This window comes from Delphinapterus leucas, chromosome 2 (genome assembly GCF_059928025.1).
Source record: "Delphinapterus leucas isolate spDelLeu-1000000601 "Yukka" chromosome 2, BTC_Dleu_Yukka2, whole genome shotgun sequence".
Lineage (NCBI taxonomy): Eukaryota > Metazoa > Chordata > Mammalia > Artiodactyla > Monodontidae > Delphinapterus > Delphinapterus leucas.
In genome coordinates this window covers 60919893-60942583 of record NC_143130.1, presented here as the reverse complement: position 1 = coordinate 60942583, position 22691 = coordinate 60919893, and the positions used below count along the sequence as shown (strand labels likewise).

General features: G+C 44.3%; 1 protein-coding gene and 1 non-coding gene across 5 annotated transcripts in view; one reads left to right on the top strand and one right to left on the bottom strand.

The window, feature by feature from the left end:
- The window catches only part of TBC1D2B (TBC1 domain family member 2B), an 87613-nt gene that overhangs the window by 22778 nt on the left and 42144 nt on the right, over positions 1-22691 (top strand). For all 4 annotated transcript variants that reach the window (XM_022580168.3, XM_022580170.2, XM_022580169.3 and 1 more), the window contains exon 3: positions 7773-7938. In XM_022580168.3, coding sequence (XP_022435876.1) covers positions 7773-7938 — 166 coding nt within the window. The remainder of the gene's footprint in view (positions 1-7772; positions 7939-22691) is intronic.
- LOC115802777 (U6 spliceosomal RNA) lies at positions 6798-6904 on the bottom strand. Its single transcript, XR_004023328.1, has one exon. It is a non-coding gene; the product is annotated as a U6 spliceosomal RNA (small nuclear RNA).

The following is a 22691-nucleotide window of genomic DNA, read 5'->3' as shown; positions in this document are numbered from 1 at the left end:
AGGCAATTTTCAAGACTATAATTATTCAGGAAGTCAGAAAGTCTAAAGGGGGAAGACAAGAAGAAAAGGCTAGATTTTCGTCACCCTCCTTTTTTATCATCATTTTAGATAAAAATGGGTTAAAAGGTAAAATGAGTTAAGGTATGTGGTGGTGCTCTGTCGTGTTTCTGAAGCCATGCTTGTAATTATCTGCTCTGCTTATCCTAAATCGTGCTAACTCTAGCTAGGATTGAAGACAAATGTTTTATTACTCTGATGTACATTAAAAAATAAAACTTTTCCTACTGTCCTCTCCTTGTTACCCAGTTTTTGGTAACATTTTCATTTGTTGTCTAATGGGTGTCACCCATCAGTACCCTCCTAGCACCGAAATTCAACATGGGGAAAGATATAGGGAATTAACGTTTGACAGGCAGTTGTATCTTGGAAGGCAGCTCTCTCTGGTGGAAGGATCCCTGTGATCCTGGGTTTGAGTCTTGACTTTGATATTTACTATTTGTCAGACTCTGAGTGAGTCATTTTCTCTCTAGTAAAGGGTAGCAAACCGCAGCCTGTGGAAATGAAGTTTTATCAGAATAAAGCACCACTCATTTATTTGCATATTGTCTGTGGCCGCTTTTGCACACCAGTGGTAGAGTTGAATAGTTGTCACAGAGACCATTTGGCTCACCAGTCTAAAATATCTACTACTGTCTGGGCCTTTAAGAAGAAGTTTGCTGACCCTTGCTGTGAAGTCTTGAGCATACCTCTCTTTTTGAGCCTCAGTTTCTTTATCCGTAAAATGGACATTGTTCATTCAGTCTTTCACTCCAGGCATTCCTGTATTCTAGGCATTTGTGCCAGTGCCTGGGATGTAAAGACAAATAAGTCATGGGTCATGTTCTCAAGGAGTGTGTGGTCTAGTGAGGGACCCAGACAGGTAAAGAGGCCTGCACAATGCAGTCTGGTAAGCACAGGGCCAGAGGTGAGCACAGGAAGCTTACCTGCGTGTGGGTGTTGGAGGGTAGGGTGTTGGTGGTGTCTGAGAAGGCTTCCTGGACTAGGAGAGGGCTGAACTGAGTCCTGAAGAGCTGGCCTTGTGAAGCAGGGAAAGGAAAGGCCTGGAGACCCTAGAGACCAGGGCCTGACCTGAAGGTAGAGAGTGTGGACAGGAGTGACAAAGAGAAAGTTGGATGGATGATCAGGGACCAGACCTGGAAGGGCTTATGCATTTGAGATGATTAACCATGGCCGAGTGGGAGAGAATGGATTCCTTGGCAAGACAAGAGGAAGGGAGACCAGTTAGAAGGCTGGTTGAGCCTAGAAATCATAGTATCCTTGAGTAGGGTTGCAGCAGAGAAGATGGAGAAAAGTGGGCAGAGTCGGGAGATTGTATGGTGGGAGAACTGGTGGATTAAAAGGTGGGATTAGCTTTGAGGGAGAGGGAAGGCAGAGGGTGCCATCCAGGTCCCAGGCCCAGGCAGTTGGCTGGATGGGATTGGAAGGAATACTAACAACAACCTTGTCCCCCACCCGTCCCCATCCCGCCAGTATTTCTGTTTTGAGGATCAGATGGGAAACTGCAGTGTTAAGTGTAAAGTGTCAAGTGTATTATGTATACACACGTATACATACATATATGATATTACCATTTTGAATCGGTTAGGATTATGTTCAGCCGCAATTAACAGGAAACCTAATAGGGACTTACAAATAGAGATTTATTTGTCTCATGATGGCAGTCCATAGCTGGCGAACCTCCTCCCCAGTGCCATTGAGGGACCCATTCTGTTCCCCAGCCTTAGAGTATTAGCTTCCCTCCTCGTGCTAGCTGCTTTTGGGAGTGGCACCTATATTAAAAAGGAGAAAGCTCTCCCAGAAACTCTTGCTTTATGCCTTATTAACTAGAACTGTGTCATGGAGACCCTGGAATGGAGTTTGAGGAGGCCAGTGTTTTAGCTGAGCGTGTGGCCGCCATCAAAACCAGAGTCTGTAAGGAAGAGCTAGAATGGGTATCAGATAGGCAGCTGGCAGTGTCACGTAACTGCCTACATTAAATTTGTTTTCAAGAGTTCATGTTTCTAGAGTAAGAATCTGTTCATCCGTGTGACTGCAATTTGCAGCCTCATATTAGTCAATCAAGTGTTAGAAAGTGAGATGACTTTGTTTTATCTGATCTGTCTGCCTTCCATCTGCAGCCTGGCCTCTGAAAGTATGCCACGCCTCAGACACCACTCTGCTTGTCTTCCGTGTTTGGATAGATAAAGACTTAGTTTCAACACAAAAGGAATAATTTGCAAAGATAAAATCAAGAGTCTGCAGACCTTCATAGCTGTTGGGAATGAGGCAGCCAGAATCCAAAGGAGGCTTGTAGCGAGCTAATAGCCTCATTACGAGCTGTGTGTCCAGCACGTTCTGTTTACCTCATTTCCCATGTAAACTAATAGACAAACAAGTCAGGGATAACAAGACTTTGTTTTTTTAAGACTTCCTGAGAGTTCAGGAATACAAAAGCCCTCACCATCACAGGGGGAAAATGGTACAGTGAAGATGGTTTGAGGGATGACCACACCTTTCCTTCTCTGAAGCAGCCTCGAGAGTAAGTGCCACCCTCTCGGCTTGTGTGGGAGCAGGGGGTGGGGAAGGGAAGTGGCTGCTTGTTCCAGTCCTCCCCCAGTTTGAGCCGCGCTCTCTGTGCAAGTGCTGGAACTGGTGGGAGGGAAACCGTAGGGTGGGACGCAGACCCCACATTAGCAAAGCCACAGGAATTCCATGGAATCATTTCATGTCACAGTTCCCTAAAGTCATCAAAGAAGCTGTGCTTTTATGTTATCCTGTTTGTAGAATACTACAAAATGCCATGTGGTGTTTTTTGTTTTTGTTTTTTTTAAAACATCTTTATTGGGGTATAATTGCTTTACAATGGTGTGTTAGTTTCTGCTTTATAACAAAGTGAATCAGTTTTACATATACATATGTTCCCATATGTCTTCCTTCTTGCGTCTCCCTCCCTCCCACTCTCCCTATCCCACCCCTCCAGGCTGTCACAAAGCACCGAGCTAATATCCCTGTGCCTTGCGGCTGCTTCCCCCTAGCTATCTACCTTACTATGTTTGTTAGTGTGTATATGTCCATGACTCTCTCTCACCCTGTCAAAGCTCACCCTTCCCCCTCCCCATATCCTCAAGTCTGTTCTCCAGTAGGTCTGCGTCTCCACGTGTTGTTTTAAAGTGTAAGTCACGGTGATTAGCAGCCTTGTAGCTGAGAGGCAGCCTGATCTAGTGCAGAAAGCTGATGGAATGAAGGGCACACACTGTTTCCCTCTCTGGGAGCAAGATGCTGTCTCTGATTCCTTCTGGATGGAAGGTTCTGTGATTCCTAACGTCAGGCTGTGAAAGGGAGGGAGATGATGAGCAGGGTCAGATTCCAGCTGTGTCTCTGGGGGAGCCTGGGGGAGCCTCCTGAAGAAGGTCCAGAGGAGACAGTCCGTGGTGGGCTGGAGTGTGGTGCCTGTGGAGGCAGGCTGGGCCTGGCTCTGGGTGTGATGTGGCACAGTGAACGGGGGGTGGGGGGGGTGGGGGTGGGGTGGGGCGGGGGTTGGGCGGTGTGCTGGGGTGCTGAGCCGCTGCAGGAGTGCAGGGCGGTGGGAGAGGGGAAGAGAGGGAAGCCCTGGAGTCAGGTGTGCTCCCCACCCCTAGTGCAGGGGGTCTCTCAGAGGCAAGGTGGCAGGAGAGGGGCAGCCAGGAGGGATGATGGGCGTGGTTCCTTAGAGAACGACATGGGCCTGCTGCCTCCTGCGTGATTTCCTCAGCCTCCAGAAGGCCCTCCCTGCCGCACCACGGCAGTCGTTTATTCATTCCTTCAACCATTTTACCAGCATTTATTGAGTCTCTCCTCTGTGGCTGCTGTTGGGTACGCAGCTGTTAGCAAATCAGGCTGGGGTCCAGTTCTCACAAGATTTACGTCCTTGGTGAGGCATGGGAGAGAGCAGACAGATGCGTAATTAGCCAGACACGTGGACTGGCCCACGGGGGACGCTCAGACCCGGTGGCTTGCTGCCTCTTCCTTTTGGGGTTAGATGCACACTGTGTCCTTACTTGGAAGATAACTGTATTGCTCCTGACCACGCCTTCACAATCTGGGTTAAACTCACTTTGATAAAAAAGGAAAAAAAGCTTTTTCAGGTTAACCCTGCTCTGAGTGTCCTCCACCAGCTCACACTGGGGACTTGCAGGCTATCTTTTGCGGTATCTTTGAGACACATGGCAATGGCCTTTTCCCAGTGCTTTTCCCTCCTTTCTTGGAGGATGCTGCCTCTTGGGCACTCTGTTCTGCCCTCTGCGAGGTTGCTCGTGGTGGAGCTAGGAGCCGGAGAGGAGGGCAGACTCACGGAGGTGTCCAGATGTGAGCAGGAGCCTCCCTCTGTGGGCCCCACAGGGCCCCTGGTGTTAGAATGCGTTCAGCGGGAAGGACTCCTGGAGATCTGGGAATGGCCACGCCAGAATGATAGAGGCTGTGCTAGAATCAGAACCCAGGAAATCTGTGGTCTAAAAGTCGCTCAGAGGTGTCATTTAGGCATTGGGAAGTGTTCAGAAATAACAGAGAAGGTCTAAACACCAAAACTCTTCAAGCACAGACTCTTTCCCCACTGCAGCTGCAAGATAAAGCACATGTTCATGAATCCAATCCATCCTCTTAAGGATTTCAAGGAAATACTGCCCTGTCCTAGTTTGTGTCCTTCTTGAGGCGGTTCCCTGAATGCTAATGTTAGGACATGTATTGAGGGGAAGCCAGCAGCTCCGCTTTTAATTAAGGAAATCTCATGTGGTCTTTTAACAACCAAAAACCAGACAAAACGATCTAGCTAAAACTGGGAAATGGCTTCTTTTTCACGTCAAACGATGACTTTTAGAAACGGTTTGTTTTGCCAACATCCTCCCTGGCCTCCGGTCCCTTTTCTGCACCCCACCCCCAGGGCCTGAGTTCCTCAGGAACCATTCCCAGTGTGGGTCCAGGGCTGCTGGCAGGCCTGGGCATCCTGGTAACAGGTGCTTGGCTATGCGAGAGAGCTTGACAGTCTCACCCGCAGAGGGGCCGCTCCTTGCTGCCAACCCACACAGGAAGAAGGGGCTGGACTCTGCTCGAAACAGAAACAGGTGCAGTGCACTGTGTTTATTTCCTGGTTTGGTTTAGAGTTGTAATGCTTTGCCTGTGAGGGGTCTGCGAAAGACCAGCCTCCGGGAAGCCTGGGTGTCGGTTTTACCTTTGTCTGAAATAGAGGTGGTGCATCTGTGTGCCCAATGACCGACACACACTCACAGATGTCGGATGCCTGCCTCTACCCAGTACAGTCACTGCACCCGCCATAAGGCTGTTGTCACTGCAGGAGCAGGTGACTGCCTTCTAGCCCCAGCTCAGGGCTTCTGTGTCCTGACAAATAAAGTAGGTAGAGGAAACTGGACCTGGTTAGTGGTGTTTGAACTTGTTTTTTGTTTGTTTATTGGAACTCTTTTTTTCCAAATGAAATCTCAAGAGGAACTCCAGGATATAAAAGAGTGAAAAGAGGAACCACTGTGGTTGAAGCTGAGAGTGGGACCCCTTCCTTCTCTCCCTCTGAAAATCCCCAAGGCATCTCCTGGACCCTAAGGCTCAGAGGAAAGTCTGGATACCAGGGACTCGATGCATTCGGTGGTGACTTGGAGCTTAACATTTTATTATTTTATATCTTTCTCCTAGATGTGTTCTCCTTTAGGGCAAGAACTCTCTCATTTTTTTTTTTTTTGTACTCCGAGCACCTAGTGCTTCATACACAGTGGTAACTTGAACCAAGAATCAGGAACCAGTGGTGGTTTGTAACTTCTGGCCTTCTGGACTTAATCTTATAATCCATTGCCAAGCCTATAGTTCTTCTGTCTCCCAACACACCCTCTTGCTTTTTCCACTTAGAACGCTACTATGAGCCAGGTGTTGACTCTCCTGGGCAGGTACCAGTTCCCCTCATGGATACACAGCAGTCATTTCGTGTCACAGCCAGCATACTTTTCCCAGTGTGTTCCCGGAGCCCTTGCCATGCTGACTGTGGTCAAGTTAGTGACCTGCCAACAAAGTGTGAGCCCATCATAAGGTGTTCCCGTTTGGAACATCAATTTTCAAGGGCCCCCGAGTCCAGGATTCCCTGTGCTCTGCCTTCTCTATGAGTGCTCGATGACCTTCACAGTGACCTGTTCTAAGTGAACTCAGGTTGTGTGCTCATCTGATTAGAAAGTAATTTTTTACTTGGTTATCAGTGTTCAGCGTTCCGTTCTGATTCTGTTTCCACTGAAGGAGTGATGGTTGATATTGCCAATGCAGGGATGCTTTATTCAAGGGGAGTATAGGTCAAATTGATTATTGTAAAACAATGTTAAATTCTGTTTACAAACATATATATTCTCTGAGAGATTATATCGTTTGGAAGAATACAAAGTATTTATTGTTGGATACATTTTATCAAAACTTTAGAAAAGTAAGTTTTTATTATGGGTCTTATGGGAAATTTTAAGCATATGCAAAGAGAGAATAACATAATATTACCCACATGTTTATTAGGTAGTTTCAGCAATCAGTATTTCATGACCCATCTTGTTTCACTGATATACTTACCCACTTAATTTTGTTATTTGGAAGCAAATAACATGTTATTTGAGGCAAATATTATTTATTTGTTAAATAACAAAATGTTATCTTTTTCTTTGAATTTTATTTTATTTATTTTTTTATACAGCAGGTTCTTACTATCCATTTTATACATATTAGTGTATATATGTCAATCCCAATCTAAAAATACAGAACGCTTCATGAATTTGCATGTCATCCTTGCGCAGGGGCCATGCTAATCTTTTGTGTATCGTTCTAGTTTTAGTATATGTGCTGCTGAAGCGAGCACCAAAATGTTGTTATCTTGAAGCAAATTCTGGGCGTCATATGTGCAACGTTAAATATTTCAAACATTTACATTTTATTTTAAGATTTTTTTTGATGTGGACCATTTTTAAAGTCTTTATTGAATTTGTTGCAGTATTGCTTCTGTTTTTTTATGTTTTTTGGTTTTTTGGCCACGAGGCATGAGGGATCTTAGCTCCCCGACCAGGGATCAAACCCACACCCCCCGCTGCAATGGAAGGCAAAGTCTTAACCACTGGACCCCCAGGGAAGTCCCTCAACCACTTACATTTTAAAGATACATTCTGAAATTTGATCATGCTTTAGCATCAATGCATTTGCCTATGAATTTACTGAACTGCTATCCTTTATATGCAAACTTATTTTTTCAGTGTCACTCTTTGCGATCAGCAAGTATATATATATTCTATTCCCCTCACTTTCTTACAGAAAAGGGCGTTAATGTAATCTGGTCTGCACTTCGCTTTTTTCACCTAACAGTTTATCCTGGAAATTGTGCCTTATCAGTATAGGTGAGTGGACCATGATCACAGCTTTATCCCTGGTTTACTGATCTACAAGACAGCGGAGAAGAGCCCTAGCTGCTTCTTTCCCTGGGCCGATGCTGTTAACTTGGTGGTTTGAAGCATGTACCACCTTCCTTTGAGGACCATGGGTCTACTTTAGATGAAAATGGTTGCAGAACACGCTAGCCGCCTACAGATTGTGTTTTCATGTAGTACACATTAAAAATATACTATAATATATACTATATAGATTTTTATATAGTATATCAAGACAGTGTACTATGTAGGATATCTAGTTCCCTGTGGAAACTTGCAGTAACTGACACTTGTTTGCCTTTCTTTCAGATTTAATTAACCTGCACCCAAATGCTTCTGCAGAAAAAGCCAGAAATGTCCTAGCTGTGGAAACTGCCCCTGGAGAGCTGGTGGGAGAGCAAGCTGCAAATCAGCCCGCCCCAGGGCATCCAAACTCCATTAACTTCTCTTTGAAACAGTGGGGCACTGAGCTCAAGTGAGTCTTTGGAAAGCAGCATGTGAAACTGAAAATGGCTTATTTCTGATAATGTATATTATAATTTTATATATGAAATTATAAAACCACCTGACATTTGTGAAGGCTTTATCACAAGGTACTTTTGCATATTTTGTTATTTTTTTAGCTTGTATGGAATGACTGTTCTGTGCCTGTTGCTGTGAAACACTTTCACGCTCATGGTTTAATTGCTTGACTCTGTGAGGTAGGTCATATGGTTGACATTTTACAGAGAGAGCAGTTGGCTCAGGAAGAGTCCTTGTCTAAGGTCACAAGTCTCCCAGGCTACAGAGTTGAATGAGCATCACCACAATCAATTTGAGAACATTTTCATTACCCCAGAAAGAAACCCCAGTACCCGTTAGCAGTCCCTTCCCCTTTCCCCCAAACCTCTTCCTACCTGGCCCTTGGTAACCACTAATCTACTTTTTGTGTCAATGGATTTGCCTGTTCGGATATTTCATATAAATGACATCATACGGTATGTGATCCTCTATGTCTTGCTTCTTTCACCGAGCATAATGTTTTTAAGGTTCATCCATGTTGTAGTACATATTAGTACTTCATTTCTTTTTTTGTTGTTATAAATTTATTTTTAGCTGCGTTGGGTCTTCGTTGCTGTGTGCGGGCTTCTTCTAGTTGTGGCGAGCGGGGGCTACTCTTCATTGCAGTGCGTGGGCTTTTCATTGCGTTGGCTTCTCTTGTTGCGGAGCATGGGCTCTAGGCACACGGGCTTCAGTAGTTGTGGCTTGTGGGCTCTAGAGCGCAGGCTCAGCAGTTGTGGCGCATGGGCTTAGTTGCTCCATGGCATGTGGGATCTTCCCAGACCAGGGCTCCAACCCGTGTCCCCTGCATTGGCAGGCGGATTCTTAACCACTGCGCCACCAGGGAAGTCCCTATTTCTTTTTATTGAGCAATAAGATTCCATTATATGGGTATAGCACATTTTGTTTATCCATTCTTCAGTTAAGGGAAATTGGGGTTCTTTCCACTTTTTGGCTACTATGAATACAGCTGCTATAAATATCTGTGTGCAGGTTTTATGTGGACATAATTTTTCAACTTCCTTGAGTAAAAACCAAGGAACACGATTGCTGGATCATATGGTAAGAGTATGTTTAGTTTTGTAAGAAACTGCCAGTCTTCTGAAATGTACCACTTTGCCTTCACTTCTACCAGCGATGAATGAGAGTACCTGTTGCTCCACATCCTTGCCAGCATTTTGTATTGTCAGATTTTTGTCATATCATGCCATATGATGTGATGCATTTTTCATGTCCTTATTTGCCACCTCTGTATCTTCTTTGGTGGAGTGTCTGTTAACGTCTTTGGCCATTTTTTAACTGGGTTGCTTGTTTTCTTATTATTGAGTTTTAAGAGCTCTTTGTATATTTTGGGTAGCAGTCCTTTATCAGATGTGTTTTTTGTAAATATATTTTCACAGTCTGTGGCTGTCGTTTAATTCTCTTATATTGCCTTTCACAGAACAGAAGTTTTAAATTTTAATCAGGTTCAGCTTATCAATTATTTCTTTCAAGATTGTGTCTTTGGTATTGTATCTAATACCTTCACCATACCCAAGGTTGTGTAGGTTTTCTTCTGTGCTAACTTGTAGGAGTTCTATAATTTTGAGTTTTACATTTATGTCTGTGATCCATTTTGAGTGAATTTTTGTGACGTGTGTAAGATTTGTGTCTAGATTCTTTATTTTGTATGTCGATATCTAGTTGTTCCAGCACCGTTTGTTGAAGAGGTTATCTTTGCTCATTGTATTGTCTTTGCTTTTTTTGTCAAAGATCAGTTGACTGTATTTATGTGATTCTATTTCTTGATTCTCTGTTATGTTCCATTAAGGTATTTGTCTATTCTTTTGCCAATACCACACTGGCTTGATTACCATAGCTTTATAGTAAGCCTCAAAGTAGAGTAGTGTCAGTCTTCCAGCTTTGTTCTTCTTCAGTATTGTGTTGGATATTCTGGGTCTTTCCCCTCTTCATGTAAACTTTAGAATCAGTTTGTCAATAACCACAAAATAACTTGCTAGGATTTTGATTGGGGTTGCATTGAATCTATAGATAAAATTGGGACGAACTGACAATGTTGAGTCTTTCTATTCATGAGTGTGGAATATCTCTCCATTTATTCTGTTCTTCTTTGATTTCATTCATCAGAGTTTTGTGGTTTTCCTCATACAGATCATATATATATATATACTTAGATTTATACTTAAGTACTTTGCTTTCTTGGGTGCTATTGTAAATGATATGGTGTTTTTAATTTCAAATTCCACTTGTTCATTGTTGGTATATAGGAAAACAGTTGAATTTTGTATATTAATCTTATATTGTGCAACCTTGCTGTAATCACTTATTATTTCCAAGAGTTTTTTGGTTAATTCTTTCAGATTTTCTACATAGATGGTGTGTCATCTATGAACAATTTTATGTCTTCCTTCCCAGTCTTTTTAATTTCTTTTCTTTGCCTTATTGCATTAGCAAGGACTTCCAATACGGAGTTGAAAAGGAGTGGTGAGAGGGGACGTCGTTACCTTGTACCTGATCTTAGTGGAAATGCTTCAGGTTTCTTACCATTAAGTATGATGTTAGCTGTAGGCTTTTTGTAGATAGTCTATCAAGTTGAGACAGTTCCCTCTATTCCTAGTTTACTGAGAGTTTTTATCATGAATGGGTGTTGGATTTTGTCAGATGCATTTTCTGCATCTGTTGATAGGATTATGTGATTTTCCTTTTCTAGTCTGTGATGTGATGGATTACAATAATTGATTTTAGTTTTTAAATTTATTTATTATTTTTGGCGGTGTTGGGTCTTCATTGCTGCACACGGGCTTTCTCTAGTTGCAGCGAGCGGCGCTACTCTTCGTTGCGGTGCACGGGCTTCTCGTTGTGGTGGCTTTTCTTGTTGCGGAGCACAGGCCCTAGAGCGCGGGGGCTTGAGTAGATGCGGTGCATGGGCTCAGTAGTTGTGGCTCGTGGGCTCTAGAGCACAGGCTCAGTAGTTGTGGCACACGGGCTTAGTTGCTCTGTGGCATGTGGGATCTTCCCGGATCAGGGCTCAAACCCATGTCCCCTGCATTGGCAGGTGAACTCTTAACCACTGCGCCACCGTTAGAATGTTGAATGAGCCTTGCATACCTTGGATAAATCTCACTTTGTTGTGAAGTATAGTTTTTTTATACATTTTTGAATTTGATTTGCTAATACTTTGTTGAAGATTTTTGTATCTGTGTTCCTAAGAGACATTGGTCTGTAGTTTCTTTTTTTATTCTTTTTTTGGTTTGCCATTAGGGGAATGCTGCTCTCATAGAATGAGTTAGCAAGTATTCTCTCTGCTTCTATCCTCTGAAAGAGATTGTAGATAATTAATATAACTTCCTGAGACTTCCCTGGTGGTCCAGTGGTTAAGACTCTGCGCTCCCAGTGCAGGAGCCTGGGTTCAATCCCTGGTCAGGGAACGAGATCCTGCATGCCACAACTAAAGATCCCGCATGCTGCAACTAAAGGTGCCTTATGTGGCAACGAAGATCCCGTGTGCTGCAACTAGGACCCAATGCAGCCAAATAAATAAATAAATATTTTAAAAATTAGTATAATTTCTTTCTTTAATGTTTGGTAGAGTTCATCAATGAACCCGTTTGGGCCTGTACTTTCTGTTTTGGAAGGTTATTATTGATTCCATTTTAAAAATAGATATAGGCCTATTCAGATCTTTTATTTCTTCTTGTGTGAGTTTTGGCAGATTGTGTCTTTCAAGGGATTGGTCCATTTCATCTAAGTTATCAAATTTATGGACATGGAGTTGTTCGTTGTATTTCTTGCGTATCCTTTTAATTTCCGTGGAATCTGTGGTGATTTTCCCTCTTTAATCTCCAATATTAGTAATTGGTGTCATTTCTTTTTTCCTTAGTTAGTCTGGCTAGAGGCTTATCACACTGATTGATCTTTTCAAAGAACCAGCTTTGGTTTCATGATTGTTTTTTTTAACATTTATTTAATTTATTTTTTGGCTGCGTTGTGTCTTAGTTGCGGCACTAGGGATCTTTCATTGTGGTGCATGGGCTCTTCGTTGCAGTGTGCGGGCTTCTCTCTAGTTGTGGCCTGTGGGCTCCAGAGCACATGGGCTCTGTAGTTGCAGCACGTGGGCTCTTTAGTTGTGGTGTGTGGGCTTAGTAGTTGAGGTGCACGGGCTTAGTTGCCCCACGGCATGTGGGATCTTAGTTCCCTGACCAGGGATCGAATTGGCATCCCCTGCACTGCAAGACAGATTCTTAAGCACTGGACCACCAGATAAGTCTCTGGGTTCATTTTTTTCTGTATTGATTTCCTGTTTTCAACTTTATTGATTTCTGCTCTACTTATTATTATTTATTTTCTTCTGCTTACTTTGGATTTAATTTGCTCTTATTTTTCTAGTATCCTATGGTAGAAACTTGGATTATTAATTTTAGATCTTTTTTCTTTTCTATTATATGCATTCAATGCTATAAATTTCCCTCTAAGCTCTGCTTTTGCTGCATCCCACAGATTTTGATAATTTATGTTTTCATGTAGTTCAGAATATTTTAAATTTTCTCTTGAGATGTCTTCTTTGACTCCTGTTAGTTGGAAATGTGTTGTTTAATCTCCGCATACTTGAAGATTTTCCTATTACCTTCTGTTACTGATTTCTGGTTTAATTCCACTGTGGTCTGAAAGCAGATGTTGTATGATTTCTGTTCTTTAAATTTGTTAAGGTGTGTTTTATGGCCCGGAATGTGGTTTGTCTTGATGAATGGTCCATGTGAGGAAAATGTATATTTTGCTCTTGTTGGATGAAGTAATTTATAGATATCATTTACATGAAGTTGATTGATGGTGTTCAGTTTGACTGTGTCCTTATTGATTTTTTGCCTGCTGGATTTGTCTATTTTGGATAGAGGGGTGTTGAAGTCTCCATCTATGATAGTGGATTCATCTATTTCTCCTTTCAGTTCTATCAGTTTTTGCCTCACATAGTTTGATGCTCTGTTGTTAGGCACATACACATTAAGAATTGTTATGTCTTCTTGGAGGATTGACTGCTTTATCATTATGTCATGCCCTTCTTTATCCCTGATAACTTCCCTTACTTTGAAGTCTACTCTATGTGAATTTAATATAGCTCTCCTGCTTTCTTTTGATTGGTATTATTTAGCACAATATATTTTTCTCTATTTACTTTAATCTATTTGTGTCTTTATTTAAAAGTGGGTTTCTTGTAGACAACATATAGTTGTGTGCTGATTTTTGATCCATTCAGACAATTTCTGTCTTTTAATTGCTACATTTACACCATTGACATTCAAAGTGGATATTGATATAGTTGGATTAATATATACTGTATTTGTTACTGTTTTCTATTTGTTATCCTTGTTCTTTATTGCTATTTTTGTCTTCCACTCTCTTAACTGCCTTTTGTGGTTTTAATTGAGCATTTTATATGACTCCATTTTCTCTCCTTTCTTGGCATATCAGTTATACTTTTTTTTCTTTTTTCTTTTTTTTTACTTTTTTAGTGGTTGCCCTAGAGTTTCCAATATGCATTTACAACCAATCCAAGTCCACTTTGAAATAATGCTATCCACTTCACAGTTTGTGTGAGTACCTTATAACAACAAAATAATCCCAGGATCCTCCTCTAGACCCTTATATCATTGCTGTTATTCATTTCGCTTATAAATAAAGCATACATAGCACATATATACATAATATGTATACATAAGCATACATAATATAAGCTTGCACATATGTAAAGTGTACATCAGTATACCATACATAACATGTATACATAAGTGTACATTGTTGGTATTATTATCTTGAACAAACTGTTACCTATTAGATCAATTAGAATAAGAAAAATAAAAGTTTTCATTTTATTTTCACTTATTCCTTCCTCAGTAATCTTCCTTTCTTTATGATAGATCTGAGTTTCTGACCTATATTATTTTTCTTCTCTCTAAAGAACTTAATACTTCTTGCAAGGCAAATCTACTAGCAACAGATTCCCTCAATTTTTTTTTTTTTGGTCTGAGAAAGTATTTTTTTTATTCTCCTTTTCACAGTTTACAGAATTCTAAGTTGGTGGGATTTTTTTTCTCTCAACACTTTACATATTTCAGTCTACTATTTGCATGGTTTCTGAGGAGAGGTCAGATGTAATTATCTTTGTTCCTCTATAGGTAAGGTAGTTTTTTTCCTCTGACTTCTTTCAGAATTTTTTATCTTTGATTTTCTGTAATTTGAAAATGGTATGCCAAGGTATGGGCTTTTTGGCATTTATCCTGCTTGGTGTTCTCTGAGCTTCCTGGAGCTGTTCTGTGGTTTGGTGTCTGAGGTTAATTTGGGGAAATACTCCATCATTATTGTTTCAAATATTTCTTCTTTTCCCCTCTCTTTCTTCTACTTCTGATATTCCCTTTATGAATATGTTACACCTTTTGTGGTTGTCCCATAGTCCTCAGATATTCTGTTCTTTTTTCTCTCCTTTTTTTCCCCCCCCAGTCTTTGTCCTCTTTGCCTTTTAGTTTTGGAGGATCCTATTGAGATATCTGTATGCTCAGAGATACTTTCCTCAGCTGTGTCCAGTCTACTAATAAGCCCGTCAAAGGCATCCTTCATTATTTTTGCAGTGTTTTTTTTTATCTCTGGCATTTCTTTTTGGTTCTTTCTTAGAATTTCCATCTCTGCTTACACTGCCCATCTGTTCTTGCATGCGGTCTACTTAATCCATCAGGGCCCTGAGCATATTAATCATAGATGTTTTAAATTTCCCGCCTGATACTTCCAATATCCCTGCCATGTCTGGTTCTGATGCTTGCTTGTCTCTTCAAACTGTGGAGGCTTTTGCCTTTTGGTATGCCTTGTAATTTTTTGTTGGTAGCTGAACATGATGTTCTAGGTAAAAGGTAACTGCTGTAAATAGGCTTTTAGTAATATGGTGATGAGGTGTGGGAGGTGAGGAAGTGTTGTATAGTCCTATGATGAGGGCTCAGTCTTTTAGTGAGCTTGTGCCTCTGGAGTTTGAACTTTGCAAGTGTTTCTCCGTGTTTTTATTCCTCCCTTAGGTGGGGCAGGATGGCTAGAATGGGCTGGAGTTGTGTATTCCCCTTCCCACAGGTCAGTTAGGCTCTGATAATACCCAGGTTAGGCTCTGGTTAATAGTTCAGGTCTTGTTAAGAACAGAGTACTCTGGAGTATTTAAAAATTATTCCTCGGCTTCCCTGGTGGTGCAGTGGTTGAGAATCCGCCTGCCGATGCAGGGGACATAGGTTCATGCCCTGGTCCGGGAGGATCCCACGTGCCACGGAGCGGCTGGACCCGTGGGCCATGGCCGCTGAGCCTGCGCGTCCGGAGCCTGTGCTCCGCAATGGGAGAGGCCACAACGGTGAGAGGCCCGCATACCGCAAAAAAAAAAAAAAAATTATTCCTTTTCCCCTCTCCCTGCCAGAAGTCAGAGGGAATTTTTCTCTGGTGTTCACTGTGGGAACCTGGTCGAGCTCCTGGAGGTGACTCTCACAATATTGTGGGGACCCCTATGACAGGCCCTCTGGAGTTTTTATATTCTTTTTTTTTTTTTTTTTTTTTTTTTTTTTTGCGGTACGCGGGCCCCTCACTGCCGCGGCCTCTCCTGTTGCGGAGCACAGGCTCCAGACGTGCAGGCTCAGCGGCCATGGCCCATGGGCCCAGCCGCTCCACGGCACGCGGGATCCTCCCAGACCGGGGCACGAACCTGCGCCCCCTGCATCGGCAGGTGGACACCCAACCACTGCGCCACCAGGGAAGCCCACCTCTGGAGTTTTTAACTCGCAGTTGTCTGTACTGAGCCTCCAGCAAGTCATCAATTACGGTGAGTTTTCCTACCCTGGCACTGGTTCCTTAGGTGATCCTCTGCTCTAGGAAGCTGCGACTCCCCGTATTGGCCTGTCCTTCCAGTATTGGGGATAGCAGTTGGCCCTGTGTCCTCCCCTCTCTTATGGATCCAGGAAGTGGCTTGTTCCTTAGGTCACTGTTTCCCCATATTCTCACTCCCTGAGCTGCTGTGTTCCGGCCATTCCGTACCTTACTCCTCACCCAGGACCTTCACTCATGGTGTGTCCTTCTGCTCGGGGTGCCCCATGTCATCTGATTGAGTCCTTTGCCAGCCAGTTCCGAAGGTAAGGTGGGAGGGAGGAGGCAAGGTGGGGCTGTCTCCCTGGGTGCCTGCAACTGGAGCAGCACTGCTTTCATTGATTTCAACCTGTTGGACTTCTCCTTAAAGAAAGGGTTCTATGCTCCTAAAAATGTTGGAAAGCCACCAAGAGCTTATCCCTTTCTTTTACAGGTTAAGAAGCTGAGGCTTAAGAGAGGTAATGAAACCACAGAAATGCATCTTGGTCGGGGGCTCTGAGGAGCTCCGGTTCTTTATGTCTCAGCACAGGAAGAATTCTGTGAGAGGCAAAGTGATAGATAAGAAGTGGTTTATTAGAATAGGACACTTGTGAGGTTTACAAGCGGGTGGGCAAGAGGGTGCCTCCCCAAGAACTTAGTGGGCTACAGTTTTATAATCAAAGGAAAAGAGGGGAGGGGGAAAAGACCACCTTCTTCCTCACTCTTTGAGTCTTCCATCGTTAACTCCGACATGTTGGGAGGGGGAGTTTTTGACCCTATATGGCCCATCCAGGACTGTCACGGTGCTATGGAAAAATTACTTCAGTATAATGAGGGCCTTTCACTTTGAAATGTCACCTTTCCCAAATTATTGCTTTTTATGTGTGCAGAGCATGTCCTAGGGGTCATTAACTTACTGACATCACAGGGCAGGATGTGGGTCTCATTCCACCATTGTTTTATTGTTTTGGGACATGTCTCATGCTTCTGTTGCATGGTTTTGTTGCTAAGCAAGCCTGCTTGGCTTTGTTGCTAGGGAGGTCTGCTTTCTTGAGTGATCATTAACTTACAGGGGTCTCCCATACTTTTTTCTTTACTTACGATCCCTTAGTGGAATTAACTATTTAATTACCTACTTTGTCCCTTTACTCCGTCCCTATCAGTAAAGTGACTTGCTCAAGACACATAGCAGGTGTATGGCAGATCTGAAAGGCACCTTGGGTGCCTCGGTTGGAGCCCAGTGTTCCTTCCACCTCTCATTGTAAGAACATATTCGGGAAACTGTTGATTTGCCAGATTTTCATGCCTAACTAGCCTCATCTGCCCTCAAAGTTAGATAATGGAAAGTGAGGGAGACAGACCTGTAACACTGGCGGCTTTCTGATTATGGAGTGTGTCCAACCTAGGAAAGTGAGCACGTGTCACCTTTGCTTGTAACAACTGACTGTTCACTTTCAGGGTTAAAGGTCACTTGGAGGTATCTTCTGTCAGCTGTGCCTTCCCACTGTAGCCCAGTGATTAAGAGCCAGACAGCTGAGTTCAATTCCCAGATCTACAATTTAAAAGCTGGATAACTGAGGCAAATTACTTAAGTTCATTTGTAAAATGGGGGTAATAATCCCACATACTTCGGGAGATCAACATGATGATGACAACTTAAGCTGACCCTCCCTAAGTACTAGATGAGGGCTAGTTGTTGCCATTTTTGGGGGAGACACAGCTCATGGCAAAGCCATTCTCCACGGAGGTCCAGGGGGCCACTTCCTGTAGAAACCCTGATGTTTATTGATTGGCATATGGATCTTAGGTGTTTATGGTTTTTGTTTTCTTTTTTTTACTTACGGCGTGCTTAGCGAAGGTTTAAATAAGATGCTTTAGGTGCGTAGAGAGATTTTAATGACCATAGAAGTATTAAAACAATACTTCTATATTATAAATTCATGGCTCAAAAATTACATATATTTTATATAAATTTAAAATGGTGTTTTAATTAAAGTGTAGTCATGGATTAAGGGATAATTTTTTGTTTAAGTTTTTTCAAAAATTTATTTAACTTATTTTATTTTTGGCTGCATTGGGTCTTCGTTGTTGCCCACGGGCTACTCTAGTTGCGGCGAGCGGGCTTCTCATTGCAGTGGCTTCTCTTGTTGCGGAGCACAGGCTCTAGGTGCGTGGGCTCAGTAGTTGTGGCACGTGTGGGCTCAGTAGTTGTGGCACACAGGCACAGTAGTTGTGGCTCATGGGCTCTAGAGGGCAGGCTCCATAGTTGTGGTGCACAGGCTTAGCTGCTCCGTGGCACGTGGGATCTTCCTGGACCAGGCCTCAAACCCGTGTCCCCTGCATTGGCAGGCGGATTCTTAACCACTGCGCCTCCAGGGGAGCCCCTTAAGGGATAATTGGATGCTTGTCTGCTGTGCTTTTATTGTGTTTATCAATACAGTTGAAACTCTCTTAACCAGCTTCCATTCCACCAGCTCCCCTATTTAACTGACATTCTAAATTCCCTCTATAGAGCTGTGGTCCGCAATGACCGCATGAGACTAACGGGGTACTGCAGGGCACCCTGTGCCTCTGCTCCCACCAGCCACCGGCAAACTTACCAATAGTTGGCTGGCTTTGTTCCTAACTAGTTGTACTTGTTCTTGTAATTACATAATTCAGTGAAATACTTAGTAAACCCATAACATATTGAAATGAAACGTTTTTTCTGTGAAAAGTAAGTTGAACACTTGGGGGAAATTTCATAAAGGTGAGTCACTAAAACACTGCCAGGATGTGGGTGGCACAGTTGTGAAAGATAGGAAAAAAAAAATTGTTCAAAACCTATAAAGGTTCTATACTTAGATTGTTTCACAACTGTTAAGTCCCCATTCTACTTTTTAAAAAGAAGCAAAACAAATTTGGAAAAGTTAGATGATGTCTTATGGGTGTGATTTATCCAAAAAAGATACCAGGGAACTGTGTTCAGTAACCTCAGACTCAAGAAGAAGCCTTGGCTGGCCTACATCAGGAGGCTGGCACACCAGCACACGCTTACTTGTGCCTTTATAGGTACATATGTTTGTCTTAAGTTACTGTTAAATGGTTTCCTGCTTTAACCAACGTTTTCATTAATCTTCTAACAGTCCAGATCACTTCAGATAAAAGAATTCAGGTAAAAGCTCTCATGTGCGGTTCTGGCTGGTCCATGTGTGAGTGTGCATGCTTGGGGGTGGGAGTGGGAGTGTGTGCCCTGGAGGCCGTGCAGAGTTTGAACAAGATGGGTAGGCGTGGGAGGTGTGCTTAGGCTGCAGCAGTGCTGCAGGTTATGTGATGGCAATGAGCATTGCCCTGTGGTTCTGTGGGCCTGGACTGCGAGTCCATTGCCAGGTGCTGAGCCATGCCTGACATGTAGCCGGCAGCTCCCAGGGTCTAGCTCTACCTCTGCTCAGGAGTGGGGTCACGCCGTGGCTAGTGCTCTTTGTAGTCAGCCTGGGTTTTGGAATCACAGTCCTGCTACTCATTAGCTGTGTGATGTTGAGCCAGTAACTTAACTTCTCTGAGCTTTATATTCTCCATTAGTAAATTGGCGTGTGTGTGTGTGTGAATATCCTTCCCCAGTGGGTGGGTGTGTTAAGGTTATAAATAAGAACTGCCTAGCTCAGTGTCTAACTCATTGTAAGTGCTCAGGAAAAAGTGGTCACACGATCCAGTCCTGTTGGTATTGCTGCCACTGTTGTTACCCTGCCTCCGTTGAGCCAGTAAGTGAAGTGGACCTTTACTTTATTATCCATAGATAAAGTAGAGGGTGCCTTTCTGGAGGATGGGTATGAAGACCGGGGTGACTGGGAAAGTGTGCTTATCCTTCTGGGCTTGCCTCTGATAGGTCTTCTGCTAGCCGCTGACCTGCTCTGACCTTTGTTTTTTGCTTCCCTCTTGACCCCTCAGGCCAGGTATAGTTATTTGTGTGCATGGCTGGTGTTCTCAGGAGACTGTTCTGGTTTTGCTGGCTAGGACCATGCCTGGTGGCTCATCCCCAGTTTGTAGCAGAGGGTGCGGCCCAGACCAAAGCAGGCAGATGGTTGGTGAATTTGGGGAAGTCGTTCATGCCCAGCAACTGTAACATGGTACTTATTTGTGGTTTCCCTTGTAAGGCACAGCTCTGTCTATACCAAGACAGAATTTAGTCACCATGCTGCTGCCCCACGCTGATGTTTCAAAGCCAAGCCTCCTGGAGAGGGAAGCATGAAGGACGGTGACCGGCTTCCTGGCTGGCAGAGTTTCAGTGATCGCGGGAGTTGACTGGGCTTTCTGCACCTTGCTGCATTAGCGCCCAGTCCTCTCCGACAGCTCCTTGGGGAGCAAGGGTCATGCTCAGCAGCTCTGTCCCAGCAGTCCTCTCCACCTCCACTGGCCACACACTTCTGGGGGCCCACGAATCAGAAGGGCCACGGTTGCGTGACACCGCTCCATGAAAATTGCTGCAGTGGTGAGGGGAGCGATGGCTTTGGCTTATAACCCTGGCTGGGATGTGTGGTCATCCTAGTCAGCATGGGAAACAGGCTCAGAGAACTTTGGTGCCTTGTTCAGGGCCACCGAGGGAGAGAGTAGCTGGTGCACGTCTGCCATTGTATTTAGAGTTGGGGGCTGGGAAGGGAAAGCTGCCTGCACCCTGTACCGTCTGCCGGTCCTGGGCCCACCTATGGCAGGGGCCCTATACTCTCAGTGACCTGCATCAGTTCTTGCCGCTAGCTCAAGCCTTTCGGGAGGCGTCTCATTGCCTTAGGCCGCAGGCTACGCGCTGAACGTGGCATTAGAGGGCCAGTGGGCTCATCTCCCCTATCTCAGGCCTGCTTGGCCTCTTTCAGTTCTTCAAACGCACTGTCTTCCCTACAGGCCCTGGTCAGGCTGACCTTTTGCTCGGAGGGCTCTCTCCTCCTGGTGACTCCCGGTCACCCTTCAGGGGAGCCTCGTTCCGCCCACCCCCCTGCTTTTCCTTCACAGCCCTTACTACCACTTGGAATGATTCTGTTTCTTTGCATTCTTGTCTGTGGTCCACCTCCCTGGTGGGGCTGGGGCCTCCATGGGGGGGCAGGGACCCTGTCTGTCCTGGCTGGGTGTGTCCCCAGCACCTCACATGGTACTTGGCACGTGGTGGGTGTCTGGAGCCTGCTTGAGGAAGGAATGATGAGTGAAGGGCTCAGTACCCTTCCCAGGGCAGAAGCACTCTGTTCCTGCCGCTTGGGGTTTGTCCTCACCCTGTGCACACGTGCGGGTGGCACTGTCCACACCCTCCTGCCAGGGGCTGCAGTTCCGTGGGTGCTGTTTCTGCTATTTGGCCTCCTGGGAAGGGGTTTCCTTCTAATGAAGTGTTGTTCACCTTCTTGACTGGGAATCCACAGCAAATAATATACATTCATACGTAAATGTATACTGTTTATAAGCACACAAAACTGAAACAGAAATTTCATACAGTTTTAACGGTTATACCTAGTAAAGCCGAGTACTAATTTCTCTTCCAATGTATTAAAAAAATTCCCATCATGACCCTCGAAATTGATTTCATGGCTCTTTAATTCTATCTCCTGGCCCGCTAATGGGTTGCCACCCACAGTTTGAGAAGCACTGCTTGGAAGGCTGCCTCTGGTTGTGTAGCCTGGCTCCGCCGCCCCCCCCCCCCCCCCAGTCATCTTTGCATCTTCCTCTTCCCCCTCCTCTGTGGCCTGGGTGCTCCATTGGATAAGAGGTAGTCCCTCCCTGCCTTTGAGGTACTTAGAGTCCTCAGGGGAGACAGACAGGCAGGTAAGGAGTCCTGTCATAAGGCACTGTAGGGTGCAGTTGAGGGCTGAACCCAGCATGTCATGCCTCCCCAGGTGCACTGAGGGGGTGGTCGGGGAGAAGGTCAGGGAGGGCAGGCTGTGCCATGGAGGATGAGGTGGGACCTGCCAAAGGGAAAGGTAAGTACAGAGACTCACCTGTGCAAAGGTGTGGAAGTCAGAACAGGGTTTCATGAGTTCACAGATTCATGTGCTGGGAGCTTAGGGTGCTGGGTGGAGGTGATGATCAAACAGTTGCTGAAGAGGCCGGGAGGCCCAGGGTGAAGGGATGGGGTAGTGTCTGTCCTTTGGGCAATAGGACGCCGGTAGAGCTGTGCCTGCCTGGAAATTCTATGATGAGGTTCGTTTTACTTTGATTCTTTTTGTTTTTCTTTTGAGGCAGTGCACATTTTATTAGATGTGTGTTCTTTAGAATAGGTGGACTCATTGTCCACATTAAATGTATAGGATATTTTGGAAAGGGCCTTTCTTTCTTTTTTTAAAAAAAATATTTATTTATTTATTAAGGCTGCCCGGGTCTTAGTTGCGGCACACGGGATCTTCGTTGTGGCATGAGGGATCTTTAGTTGCGGCATGAGGACTTCTTAGTTGTGGCATGCATGTGGGATCTAGTTCCCCAACCAGGGATCGAACCGGAGCCCCCTGCATTGGGAGTACAGAATCTTACCCACTGGACCACCAGGGAAGTCCCTGGAAAGGGCCTTTCTGATGACACTTCTTTCCCATTATGTCAACAATAAATATATTTTAACTTTAGATATAATGCTCCAAACTTGAATGCCTGTTGAAATACGGGCTGTAACAAAAAGTAGTCTTGCAAAGCCCATGGTTCGAAGGGCAGTAGCTTATTGGAGAGTGGTTGTGTTCATTTGCTCTGGCTGCTGTACCAAATTACCATAAACTTGGTGGGTTAAAACAACATAAATTCATTCTCTTAGAGTTCTGGAGGCCAGAAGTCCAAATCAGTCTCACTGGGCTAAAGTCAAGGTGTCAGCTGGGCTGGTTCCTTCTGGAG